The 13,503-nt window shown below is 34.0% G+C and overlaps 2 protein-coding genes across 5 annotated transcripts; both read left to right on the top strand.

Moving 5' to 3' along the window:
- Nucleotides 1-382: 382 nt before the first annotated feature.
- LOC101503123 (probable apyrase 7) lies at nucleotides 383-6,803 on the top strand. 4 transcript variants are annotated; one of them, XM_004509428.4, is made up of 3 exons: nucleotides 383-2,557; nucleotides 5,508-5,839; nucleotides 6,323-6,803. In XM_004509428.4, exons 1-2 carry the CDS (start codon nucleotides 691-693, stop codon nucleotides 5,816-5,818), a joined length of 2,178 nt encoding a protein of 725 aa, XP_004509485.1. In that variant the 5' UTR covers nucleotides 383-690; the 3' UTR covers nucleotides 5,819-5,839; nucleotides 6,323-6,803. The 4 variants fall into 4 exon arrangements, with proteins under 4 accessions (XP_004509485.1, XP_004509483.1, XP_004509484.1 ...); XM_004509426.4 differs by having other exon boundaries at nucleotides 6,053-6,803; XM_004509427.4 differs by having other exon boundaries at nucleotides 6,048-6,803.
- LOC101502804 (N-acylphosphatidylethanolamine synthase) lies at nucleotides 5,700-12,255 on the top strand. The gene is made up of 6 exons (XM_004509424.4): nucleotides 5,700-5,839; nucleotides 8,058-8,336; nucleotides 8,426-8,553; nucleotides 9,581-9,666; nucleotides 10,400-10,537; nucleotides 11,639-12,255. The coding sequence occupies exons 2-6, from the start codon at nucleotides 8,128-8,130 to the stop codon at nucleotides 11,921-11,923; spliced, it is 846 nt and encodes a 281-aa protein (XP_004509481.1). The 5' UTR covers nucleotides 5,700-5,839; nucleotides 8,058-8,127; the 3' UTR covers nucleotides 11,924-12,255.
- Nucleotides 12,256-13,503: the final 1,248 nt, after the last annotated feature.

Here is a 13,503-nt window from a genome sequence, read left to right as displayed (position 1 = left end):
GTTAAAAGAAACTAATAACTTTTTCTTAAAATAAAAAAAAAAAATTGAATTTTTAAAACTCTAAATACAGAAGCGCATTTAATTAAGTAGTTAAATGTGAAGTGTTGAACAACACTTTTATACACTTTTTATGTATATATCAAATAAAATTGATACTGTAATTAACATGTATAATTTATACATGACTATTACTGAATTATCAACAATATGTAGATAGATCCATTCAATGTTAACTTTGTATATTCCAAAATAATATTTTATTAGTAATATGGGATATTTGAAAAAATATAATATATAGCCCAAAGATATCCATCAATTAAGTCCAGCCCAATAACAACCATAACTGCAAAATTCAAACAAAAAAAAAGAGAAAACGAAAGAAAAGAAACCTGTGTTCTTCTTTGTTTTCACCCACACACACCTCTGTTCTGCAGAGAGATCCGTGCCTACTCCATTCCTCTCTTCAAACTCACATCACTTCACACACACACCATTTTCTTCAACCCAGATCTCACTACAACACCAACAACAAACAACTCCAATTCATTCCCTTTCACTTTTCACTTCTAAATCTCTCTCTCTCTCTCTCTCTCAAATCATCAATTCACTATGCAACCAAATGCCTCCTAATCACAACCACCACATCAAATTCTCTCATCACAACTCCTATTCTCTCCTCAACGAAGAGAAATGGTCTTTGGCAAAACCTCCGGCGGAAAAAGCAACCTCCGAATCTCATCTTCTCTTCAAGATCTCACTTCTTACCGCCACCTCGATCCTCAAGATTCAATCTCAGCCGTCAATTCAATTCACCCTCAACAACAACAACTCCTTCAGAACTCAACTTTCTCCAAAACTAAACCAATCCAAACATTAACCCCACCCCGTAAAAAATGGGCCAGGCCAATTACACTCTCCCTCTGTCTCCTCCTCTTCATAATATTCCTTATTTCAGCAATCGTCGTTTATAATAACTCTCATCAGAATTCAGGTAAATACTACGTCGTTTTGGATTGTGGTAGCACCGGAACGCGTGTTTACGTTTACAAAGCTGAAATTGATCACACACTCACTCAAGATACTTCTTTACCAATTGTTGTTACTTCGTTAAGAAACGGTTTACAGAAAAAACCCGGTTCCCAAAGTGGTCGTGCTTACGATCGAATGGAAACTGAACCGGGTCTTGATAAACTCGTTCACAATGTAACCGGTTTGAAAACCGCTTTGAAACCGCTTCTTAAATGGGCTATGAAACAGATTCCAGAAGCTTCTCATAAAAGCACTTCGCTTTTTCTCTATGCTACTGCTGGTGTTCGTAGGCTTCCCAATGAGGATTCAAAATGGTTACTTGATAATGCTTGGAATGTTCTTAAAGGTTCTGTTTTTGTTTGTAGAAAAGATTGGGTTAAGATTATTACTGGTACTGAAGAAGCTTATTATGGTTGGATTGCTTTGAATTATGATAGTGGTAATTTGGGTGTTAAACCTAGGAAAAATACTTATGGTGCACTTGATTTAGGTGGTTCTTCTTTGCAGGTTACTTTTGAAGGTGAGGATGATCAACAACATTTGAATAGTGAAACTAGTTTGTATGTTAGGATTGGTTCTGTTAATCATCATTTAACTGCTTATTCTTTAGCTGGTTATGGTCTTAATGAGGCTTTTGATAAATCTGTTGCTTATATTTTTAAGAAAGAAAAAGTTGGTTTAGGAGGGAGTGTTAAACATCCTTGTTTGCAAACTGGGTTTAGGAATCAATATACGTGTTCCCGTTGTTCTTCGGGTGAGAAAGGAAAGGAAGGGGAGAGTCCTAAAGTTAATGGGAATGTTGGGGGTGGTGGTAAAGGAGAGATTAATAAAACTCCGGTAATGCTTGTTGGTGCGCCGAATTGGCAAGAATGTAGCGCACTTGCTAAGGTTGCTGTTAATTTGTCAGAATGGTCTGATGTTGGTCAGGGTCTTGATTGCGAAGTGAATCCTTGTGCTCTGCGAGAGAATCTTCCTCGACCGATGGGTCATTTTTATGTGATTTCTGGATTTTTCGTGGTGTATAGGTTTTTCAACTTGACTTCTGAGGCTACTATTGATGATGTGTTGGAAAAGGGTAGGGAGTTTTGTGAAAAAAGATGGGATGTTGCTAAGAAAAGTGTCGCTCCGCAACCATTCATTGAGCAATATTGTTTTAGATCACCTTATGTTGCTTCTTTGCTGAGAGAGGGTTTGCATATTACTGATAGACATATAACTGTTGGATCTGGAAGTATCACTTGGACACTTGGGGTGGCTTTGTTAGAAGCTGGGAAATCTTATTCGACAAGATTTGGGCTTCGTGGTTTTGACTTGGGTCAGATGAAGATGAATCCTCTGATTCTTATTCCCATTTTGTTGATTTCTCTCATTCTTCTATGTTGTGCTTTATCATGTGTCCTCAAATGGATGCCAAGATTTTTTCGGCGGCAATATCTCCCCCTTTTCAGACATAACGGTGTGTCCAATGCATCTGTTCTTAGTATCCCGTCTCCTTTATGGTTCAAGAGTTGGAGTCCAATTATTTCTGGTAAGTTATTTAGACAAATGATTTCTGACCTTGCCACAACTTTAACAACAAATGGATTTAGAGTATTCTTAGTCTTAGTGTTATCCATTGCATTTTACAATTGACGACCCCATAAATTTAATGCCATGAAATTGCTGAAACTACATCAGTTAGTTACATTTTATGTAATTATTTATTGTAAATGCCGTATATTCTTTTGGAAACAAACTGCGAATTATAATTCTACTTCTGCAATGGACCTAGGATGAAAAGGAAAATGATCTCTCTAAGGTGTTATTTTCTCAATTGGATTCTTGATTTGTCTATCTTATAGATATTTTTGGGAAGTTTGAACTATGAAAATGATCTATTGTTACTGGAGTGTAGATGCTTGTGCGAAGTTATCTTTGTTTTCTGAACTAGAGTGATGCAAATCCATTGATGCACCTCAGTGCAGTATTTGAATTTTGAAACAAAATTATCTTCTTGCTTAGTATCTTGATCCTTTGTTTGGGAAGAACAATGTCCCAGTCCTCTTAGATTGACTGGCCAATCTATAATCATTTTTATTTTATGTGCAAAACTGTAAATGAAAGCTAACTTATAATATGAATAAGTTCCACATTTTTCTATGGATTGCTGCTTCATCCTTATAATTAAATTTATGGAATTTCACAAAGTGTATGCAATACACAAATCTGGTAAATGAAATTCCCTACTTGCCTTTGAGCCAAGGCTCACCGAGAAAATAGTTGTCAGCCTTGAGGCAAAAGAAAAACTGAATGCCCACTAGAAACTGTCCAAATCCCCACACCCTAATCTCTAATGACTAATTAATTAACTGCCGAACAACTTTCCTTCAATGTAACTTTCCTTTTACACAATTAAATACCTATTATGTAATTGTTCTAACATATACTATTACCTCCGTCCCTAAATATAAGACTCAATTGACCAATTCACAAGAATTAATAAAGTTGATAGTAATATTAAATTTGTGAACAATTGATATTGTCTTTACAAGTCTATCCTTCAAGAGAGAGAATTAGTTCATGTTTCCATTATTGTATTTATTGTTGATTGAATAAAAAGATGTAAATTAATTTGGGATATGTCAGTGAAGAAATAATTGATGTTGTTGAGAATTTAAAGAGAGTCTTATAAAATGGGACAAATAAATTTCTCAAGAGGGTCATATATTTAGGCACGAAGGTAGTAGTTCTGCCTTGCTATTTCCTTATTTCTCCTAAAGTACACAGGTCATCTTCTAGAGCCTTCTTCATACCATTTGGTAAGTCGGCTTGAAGATGATAGTTGCCATGTAAAAGCTGAAATTGTATGCAACCTCACCATATTTGTCAATAATTTAAAAAGGGCCATAATATCTTGCTTTCATTTTCTGGTGGATCCTTCTAGAAATCATGGGCTACATATGCAGTTTTTAGTTAAGAAAGACCTATTCTCCCCCTTGCAATTGCTCTGGTCTCCTCTTCTTTCTTTTGACCTAGATAGATTATATTGTAAGCAATGCCTGCCAATCTATCTATAGTATTTTTTAGGTCAGCCGCTTTTCAAGATTGAAAACTATGATATCTATGACTCTATCTGATACTTTCGTTCCGCTGCCTTAACTATAGTCTCATTATTTAAGAAACTGAGTCACAACTGGAGGCTTCTTGCCATTGACTACTCTAAAAGTGGTTCAGCCTATAATTCAGTCCATAGCATCTGATGAGTCCAATTTATTGGTTGTTCAGCAGCTAAACATTTCAAATAGATCTTGAAACACCTGCTCAAGACTTCAGTCTGTTTCTTGGTGGTAGGAAGGAAGAACTGATTGAATCAACAAGAGACAGCATAGGAAACAGTAAGAGTAACCGTCTGCTGGTAGTTATGGTTAGGAAACAATTAGTGATAGAATTATGTAGTGACAGTTTTTAGGAAGTTTAATAGTTAATTATTAGGTAGTTGGGATAAGAAAATAACTTTTGCAGTTATTGATTAGTATATATTTTTTGTAATTTGGTGTGATTCAATCCCATTTTCTTCTATTTCATTGGTATTCTATCATTATTTCAATCTATATTCTTCTATTTAAATTGGTGTTCTATCGAGAACACATTTTAAGTATGGTACCATGCAATCTGAAAAGCCTCTTCCAAAAATGACTGACAACCAAAGGAGCTTGATCACTAATAATGGGTAGGAAGTCCATGAAGCCGTATAATCTCCCTAGTTAACAGATTAATCGCTATCTTGGCTATATAAGGATGTTCAACAAGATGAAATGAACATATTTAGACGACCAGTCTACTACCGCAAAAACAGTTTCGTATCCCTTGGATTTAGAAAGTCCCGTAGTAAAATTTTCAATGATATATTTTCCCATATTAGATCCAGTATAGGAAAAGGCTGAGGTAGTTTCCCAGGGGGCTGTGGCTGCATGCTTGTGCATGTGACACATTGCAAGACTTTACCAAACCCTCAGCTTTTCACTTCATGCAAGTCCAGTAGAGATTTGCTACCAATCTTCTATAGGTCTTCAAAAAACCTGAATCTCCATCCAAAGGGGCATAGTGATGTTCCTTTCGGATTAGTGGAGAATAAGATGATGAAGCTAAAATTACGAAGTCTAAAAGAAGATCTCGGATTCAATTTATTTGATGCAAACTTGGAGCATTTAATTTATATGTTCTAGCTTAAGAGGCATGTGTTGGAATTGGAAAATGCAAGATGGCTGGTGAACAGCAGCATTTAAAGCCTTACATTCATATAATTTTTAGATTCGTGAATAGTGATTTAATTTAATCCATGCACTTTGGAAGTTGAACTTGAATTTATTTTCCTTGTAAATGTAACATGTGTTGTAAAGGGTATGCAAAGATAAAATGTGTTTATACAATCTGTGTAGAGTGTTGGAAAGAATTCTTAATAATTGAGCTTTGAAGATAATCTACCTATGTTATGGCAGGAGAGGCAAGAATAAAGACACCACTCAGCCCAACAATCGCAGGGTCACAAGATAGACCATTTAGCCTGGGGCATGGTCTTGGTGATAACAGCGGTGGCATCCAGATGATGGAATCTTCCTTTTACCCAGCAGCCAGTAGTGTCTCGCATAGTTATTCCTCAACCAATTTAGGGCAGATGCAGTTCGACAGTAGTAATATTGGGACCTTCTGGACGCCCCACAGAAGTCAGATGCGTCTGCAGAGTAGGAGATCACAATCTCGAGAAGACTTGAATTCGTCAATGACTGAGGCACACATGGTGAAGGTTTAAGGCATCATCTTCTGGATTTCGGTATGAATACACTAAAATCTTCTTAAATGTTGCATTTTTAAATAGAAAAACCTTTTCTTCTGTTAGTTTTGTTTTATCTATTCTTCGCAGGCATTCTTTTCTGTCACATACGAATAGTGATAGTCTTATAGATAAATACCAGAATACTAGTAAAGCACATGCATTTTTTGTGGATTTGTTCTTTCTATATTTATATTGAACTTATTAGTGCAGGAGCCTTCCTTGTGCTTAATAAGATTTCCACCCATTTCTTCAATGTTTGTAATTTTGGACTGCACTTATTTAATGGCTAGCTTTGAGTTGTTGTAGAGCAATCAATCGGGGCTGCCCAAAATGAAATTTTCCGGGCATTGCCTGAACATCTTGTCATTGTACTGTCATCAGTTATGATTCTTGTTCATTTAAGGATATTTTGGAAATCCAAGCTGTGTTATTTTCTCTAAATATTCACCGCAAGATGTAAAGGATTTGTACGTGTCCCAGCATTTCAGTTTTTGTCGTGGAGATGACCGCAGATGCTAAAGAAGAGCTGGGGAAAATGTTCAATCCCAAACTAATTTGCTTCTCCGGATCTATCGTCTAAACCAATTTCCTCCACAAGCTTCCTTGCGCAAATGAGAGCACTCTTGTTCAATCATTCCTTACCACTCTCTTGTGGTGACTAATGATTTCTCCATGTTTTGCCTGGACTGTACAGTTTTGCGGTGACTGTCTGTAAGCCTTCAAAGCACCCCAAGTCCATCGAGCATGGGAAGATCATCAAACTGCAAAGATCAATTATTTTGTGACTGTTCCATACCATTTTTTGAACTTATAAATCGCCATTACTTACTATATAGAAAGAATCTCCCCTTGTTTCATAAGTGAATGATGACTGAGAAAAACACTTGGAAAACATAAACCATTGAGAGAAGTTGTAACATAATACAATGCTTACATCTTATACATCGAATAATTGAATTTAGTTACCGATGTTACTTTACTTTGGTCAAAAAAGTACTAATGCTACTTCTGCGAAAAGAGCATTTCCATCATGCTTAGTGTTTATACGGCATGAACTGGTAGTATTCTTGGCAAATTGAAAATGATATTAAAAAGCAATTAAGATTTGGCAACTCTAAGGTTTACGCGCAAGTTGCATCATGATTGGGAGTTTGGAAACAAAAGAAATAATAAAGGGGAATAAAAACAAATGTAAGGTATAGAGGGGGGAGAAAGAAAAATGAAAGTTAAAATTTATTTGCTTATGTCAAAAGGCAACACACCAATGGTGCAGTCTACAAGTACTAGTCAAACTACAAGCAGTCTTGCTGGCAGTGATTTTTAATCATCTCATCAAGATTAGATGGATCAAATTTTAAAAAATTTATTGTCTTTGAAATCTTAGATTTAAATCTGAATTATTCGATTTTTGATCTAATGGTTAAAAAAAGCACCTAGAATAAAACTTATGCAATCTTGACCCTTGAGGTATAGGTATGCGACAAAGAAAGAGGAAAATGTCAGTAGTTTTTGCCACATCAGTTAACCAATATGGACCCTATGCAGTCAAAGAGTCATGCAATTGCAGGTTTAAGAATATTGGTGGTGGTTCGATTTTGATCAAATGATTTAAAAAAAATATATTTTTAATTTTATAATTTAAAATATCAAATTTGAATTCAGACAGCTTAATCTTAATCGACCTACCATCAAATTCTCAAATGCGCGAATACGAAAATTCATGAATCTAAAGTGATAGATTTTTTTATTTATTTATATTTTTTATTAAATAAAAATTTTATGAAATAATATTCACTGAAATATAATTTTAGTCCTTTATTTTTTACCTAATATTATTCTTGGTAATTTATCTTTATTTTGATTAATTTTGATTTTTTATCCTTTATAAACTATGTATTTTAATCCATTTAACCCAATAATAAGATAGGATGCATTTGAAGAAAAAATTATTATTAAGATTATACACTTAATTTTACCACTCATCTAATAGTTGATCTCAATTGTTCGCAAAAATAATTATTCATTGTTCCTTATCATGAAAAAAAAAAACTAAAATACCCCACATAAAGGAGCAAAATAGAAAAAATAGACGAAACTATAAACTATAATTATAGAGTTGGATTGGGTTGAATTTTGTTTATGAAAGTGCGCTTTGGTTGGGCTTGGACGTTAAAAGACCAAAATCCATAAAAGTTTTGATTGGAAATCTGGACAGACGTGTTCCAATTCTCAAAAAAATGAAAAGAAGGCAGCTGCTATTTAGTGCGTGATCGTCGGCGGTGAAAATGTCAGGGACGATGAAGTGGGCAGCTCGGAAGGATCACCTAAAAGGCATACCGAGAAAAGTCGTTATAGCAGTCATTGGTTCCTTTGCCAAAACGGTGACGTCTCTCATCAACACAACCTCCGTTCACAACGCCGACACTCTCCTCCACCTCGTCCGCTCTAGACCTCATGGCGTTCCCCTCATCACCGTCAGCAATCACATGTCCACGTCAGCTCTCTCTCTCTCTCTCTCTCACATTGAATTGCTATTTGTTTCTCTTTTCTTCCTGTTATACTAATTTGAAGTGTTTCGTGCAGTTTGGATGATCCGTTAATGTGGGGATTCAAGGGTTTTCCAATCTTTGATACTGACATAGCTCGATGGGTTCTTACCGCTGAAGATATCTGTTTTCGAAACTCGCTCTATTCTTATATTTTTCGCGTTGGTAAACTCTCTCTACTCTTCACCACTCATTTTCTTTACTTTTTTTCTATTTTTTTGCTAACTACCATTTCATATGGGAATTGGAATATTGTTCAATTGCTTCGCGGAGTTAGCCTGCAGAAAATGACAACACTTTCTACCAAATTGCATATCACATAACAAAAGCAATTTGTTCAAATTCTAGTGTGCTATAGTTGATATATGAAAAAATTGCTTTTTTTTCTAGCTGCCAATTAGACAAGTCTTGGTTGTTTCTATAATGTTAAGACAGTTTTTGGAAAAGCTAATTTCAACTTATCTTATGATATAAGCACTTCTATGAGCGTTTGGTAAAAATTGTTTATGATATAATCATCAACCATCATCTATTTTCAGCTTATTTTCACCTAGATAGTTTATAGAAACAATTTGTAAAAAATTATCTCTTTGATTATAGAAACAACTTATACATAAGATCTTATATGTTAAACACTTAATTAAGTTGTTTATCCAAATGCTCCCTTACATCATTGTATTAATGTATAGTTGAGTGTGTGCATCAAGATGACAGGTTCAACTATTCTAGAATAATAAGGGTCTATTTTGTCTGATTTTTTTTGTTCTACCTAAAATTTATATGCTCTAACAAAGAAAGGGTATTGGCGTCTCTCAATCCTGGACCATTTGGTAAAAGTTTATTGAGTTAGTAATAAAACCAAAATTGGTGAGAATTTCTTTATATACACAAATTTTGAAATCACGGGCATTCTTCATTGATGTTAGACATTCCCTATCCAATGAATTACTGTAGTGATTCAGATGAAGTCCTTTTGTGCATTGTCTATACTTTAGTAGTATTGAATTAAGTCCATTTTAATTTGCAAAATTAAACTTGAATATTACACTGTAATTCTCTACTGCTCTCTATTTTATTGCAATTGATTGTCAGCTTATTGATTTATGCATCAAAATATGCTGAAAAGCTAAGCTTTTCTATGTTTTTGTAGATTGTTGTTGTTTTGTTGTTTCTAAAATGGTAACATTCACAGGGAAATGCATACCTATTACACGAGGTGGTGGAATTTATCAAGAGCACATGAATGAAGCGCTTGAGCGCTTAAATGATGGAGAATGGGTATCTATGTAACATTTATTACCTTCTTCCCTCCACACAAGCATAACTCTTTTTCGATGATAATTTGGGTAATTTATGTCAAGTTTTGATTATTATGGCCCTCTAGTATTGCTAGGATTTATTTTTTTCTTGCTTTTTCTCGTCTGTCGATATTAAATGCATTACATACTTTTCGAGTCTTGTTTTCTGTTAGTAACCAGAATATGAGACGTGGTCCCTGAGGACAGATGGTAGAGACCTAATTTCTCATTTCCTATGAAAGTGGTTGAATGGGACTAGTGGGAGTCAGTTACTTACTGTGTAGCATAGCACCCAAAAATGTGTTATAATGACGATGATTATTTAGAAGAGATCAGTTAGAGGAGAAAGCAAATATTTCTTCTCATGTGATGTTGTAGGGAGAGGGTAAAGGTGTTTATTTTTACGTTGTTTAAAATTTAATTGGATCTTTCAACTCTTTTCTGATTGCCTAAATAATTCAAGGATATTTTTGTAAGCTGATTCTTGCTAACCAATCCCTGTGGGAACAATATTTTCTTGTCATAGGTCACTTGTACACTTGATCTCCATATGGAGGTGCATGCAGTATAGTGATATACCACAGCCAAAAGAGAACAAGTTTCTGAAACGATTGCTTTAATTAAGATTGATATTGTGCTTTAGTACCCAAATGGAAAATTCTCTGTACTAGTACAGTAGATCTGACACATCATTTATGTATTTGCTATGTCAGCTGCATACATTTCCAGAAGGAAAAGTGTATCAAGAAGATGCACCTATAAGACGATTGAAATGGGGAACAGCTAGTCTAATTGTCCGTGCACCTATAACGCCAATCGTATTGCCAATTATTCATCATGGTTTTCATGAGGTAACTTACAGCGTTCCTCTTTTCTCTACACCTTTGGAGTTCTAGGATTGTCTTCTAAACCATTTGTAGCACTGTATGTTATAGTAAGAGAGCCTCTAGTGTAAGTCATTGTCTTTAGTTGTTAGACATTTGGAATTGGAGCGTTTGAATCTTGTAAATCAGCAATATTTTCTTACAAGGAATACAATTTTGATATTACCATTAAAATTATGTTGCAAAATAATCATTTTAATTAGAACTTGGAAGATAGTAATGAGCATGTATCTATGTTTCAATGACTAAATGAAGAGTTAAACAATGAGTCAATAAGCCTTGATATATGTCCTGTCATTTTCTAATTTTAATTGGCATCGTAATTTACGCATTCTAAGTTTGATCTTGCCAAGATTTTTTTCTCAACATGCTTGCTTTCTTCTCAAGAATTTTCAATACATTATAAATTTTTCGTAACAAAAGGCTTATATTTTAATTTAATTTATAATCCTACTGGATGATAGATTCTTGTCATTATCCTTTCCAAGAGATTAGAGAACAAAGGATTGCTACTTGTGAGAATTCTTTAAGGAGAAATTCTTGCAATAGCACATGCCTATTGAACATTGACCAATCAAAGTATTAAGATAATATTATTATTAAAGTAAATTCAACACAAGTTTTGATGTATTTTTATTATTGTTTTTATGTATGTTAAGCTTATGATTGGTTATCCAATAGGCACTGTGCCCATAGTATTAGTAACCCCTACAAGAATTCTTCTTCTCTGCATTATGTAAGACTAGATCTGCAATTATCTTAATCCTACAGATGATGCACATTTGGAAACTTGAGTGATTTCAAAGATTTCTGACTTTCTTTTTCCATTTTTTTTCCTATTATGTAATGCGTAAGAGATTCGATTTTACCATTGCTGTTATGCTTGTTTTGTTCCAAAAATGCTACATATGCCTAACAATTAGTATGCAAGTATCGTCATCAATGTATGTAACTCTGCATGTTTTTGGTCTATCACATTGTGGCATAGTATACTAAATTTAATTTACTTTTTCTGGTTTAAGTATGTTTATTTGGGTTTTTAATGCAAAGTTCTGCTTATATTTCTAGGTGATGCCAGAGAAATTTATATTTGGTAGACGACCTCCTTTACCACTATGCAATAAGAAGATTAATATAATTATTGGCGATCCAATTGAATTTGATCTTCCAGCAATGAGTCAAATGGCTATTGCCAAGTCTCGAAATGGATCATTCCCTACTATTGGGTGGCCCAGAACTTCCAATGGTTTGGACGAGGCAGCGCAGCGATATCTGTACACTACAGTTTCAGAGCAAATTCAAGCTGCCATGGAGAGATTAAGGTGTTATGGTAAAAGTTTTCTGAAGTCATAGATAGGTTGAATCACACCAAAGCCTTTTAAGATGCCATAAAGTTGTTCATTGTATTGTATCATTCTTTGTTATTGTAATTGATGGTTGAGTGAGAACTCTCAATTTGAGGTTCTTAGAGTCAAGTTGCCAATAGAAAATTTTAGTTTTGGAGGGGGCATTGACTATACCCTCCATGTACAGCCCAAAATTAGATGGGCTAATATTTCAAAAATCAATTTTTCAGAAAAATGAAAACAATTGTTGGCTCAATCCTCAGGGTAGGATAAGGGATAAATCCTATTTAGTAATTTTGTTGTACTTCTATAAGAATTATGCATGGATTTTTCTCTGCATTTTAGTAGTTCCTTTTCACTTGTGAGAGAGACATCGCATTTCAGGATGGGATGCGATTCAAGCAAGCCTCAATGTTCATTTCTTTGTGTCATGTTCTAATCCTAATTTACATAATCTCATAGATTGTCATGGCCTCTGATTATTAATCCTCATGGTACTGGTCCTATTTAGTGTGCTCCCTCATGGTACTCATTGTTTTGCTGATTAATTAACAGCAAAGAAAAGCGCAAAAGGAACCATCATTCATTTGAGTGTTATGTTAGTAGAAAACATAACACTTGGTTGGGGCCATCAGGTTCTGATTATCCAACACTATTTACCTCATTTCAAAAATTAAACTTGCTGTTTCTGATTACATTCAAAAATAGGTAGTTATGAACATAGTTAGTGGTAGTATTGCATAAGAAGATATAGGGTTGGTTTGGTGAGTGAGGTGATAGAGTTAGGGAGTGGAGTGATTAAGAGGCCGTGGGTTCGATCTCAATGATTGGCAAAATATTAACAATACTTGTATAAAAAAAAAAAAAAACTTTGCATCATGAAATTTGATTTTCATATTTTGTTTCAAGTCCTTTTTATATTATTCCGTGAAGCCTCGTAATGTCCAACTAAATTGAGGTTAATATGAGATTTCGCCAAATCTTATAGTTTGACAAAGAAAGGGATTCCTACTCTCTCTGCATCTGGGCTAGTCCCTTTTAATATGAAGAAATCGTATAACAATTGCACCAAGTGCAGTAACCTTATTTAGGCATAATGATTTATATGTGTTGAATATTTGAAAATTTAAATAAAGATGTATTGCAAAGGAGCAATGATTAATCATGATTCTTTTTGAGTGACTATCTAAGTTCTTTTTATCTATAAATATGATATATTTCGTTTTTAGTTCTTTTAAAAAAAATTTGTTAAATAATAGTCACTCAAATATTTTTCGTCAACAATTTTAGTCTTTGATTTTAAATTAATTTATATGTATTATCTGAATTTTTTAATAATTTTTTGTATGCATATTTACGACTTAAAATTTTATATTTAATTCATCTTTTGTTAAAAAATTCTAATTTTTTATAAAAATATTTTTATAATATTATAAAGATGCTTTTAAAAATTCAAATATACACACAAGTTTATTTAAAAGTAAAGACAAAAAAATGTTAAATAGAAAATTTAACCCTTCCTTACATTATAATATTTATTCACCATATTTAAATCAAGATAAGATCTAGCTCAATTGATTAAATTTC

Source organism: Cicer arietinum, chromosome 7, assembly GCF_000331145.2.
Source record: "Cicer arietinum cultivar CDC Frontier isolate Library 1 chromosome 7, Cicar.CDCFrontier_v2.0, whole genome shotgun sequence".
Classification (NCBI taxonomy): Eukaryota; Viridiplantae; Streptophyta; class Magnoliopsida; order Fabales; family Fabaceae; genus Cicer; species Cicer arietinum.
The sequence above is the reverse complement of the archived record's forward strand: the minus strand, read 5'-3'. Positions and strand labels throughout refer to the sequence as shown.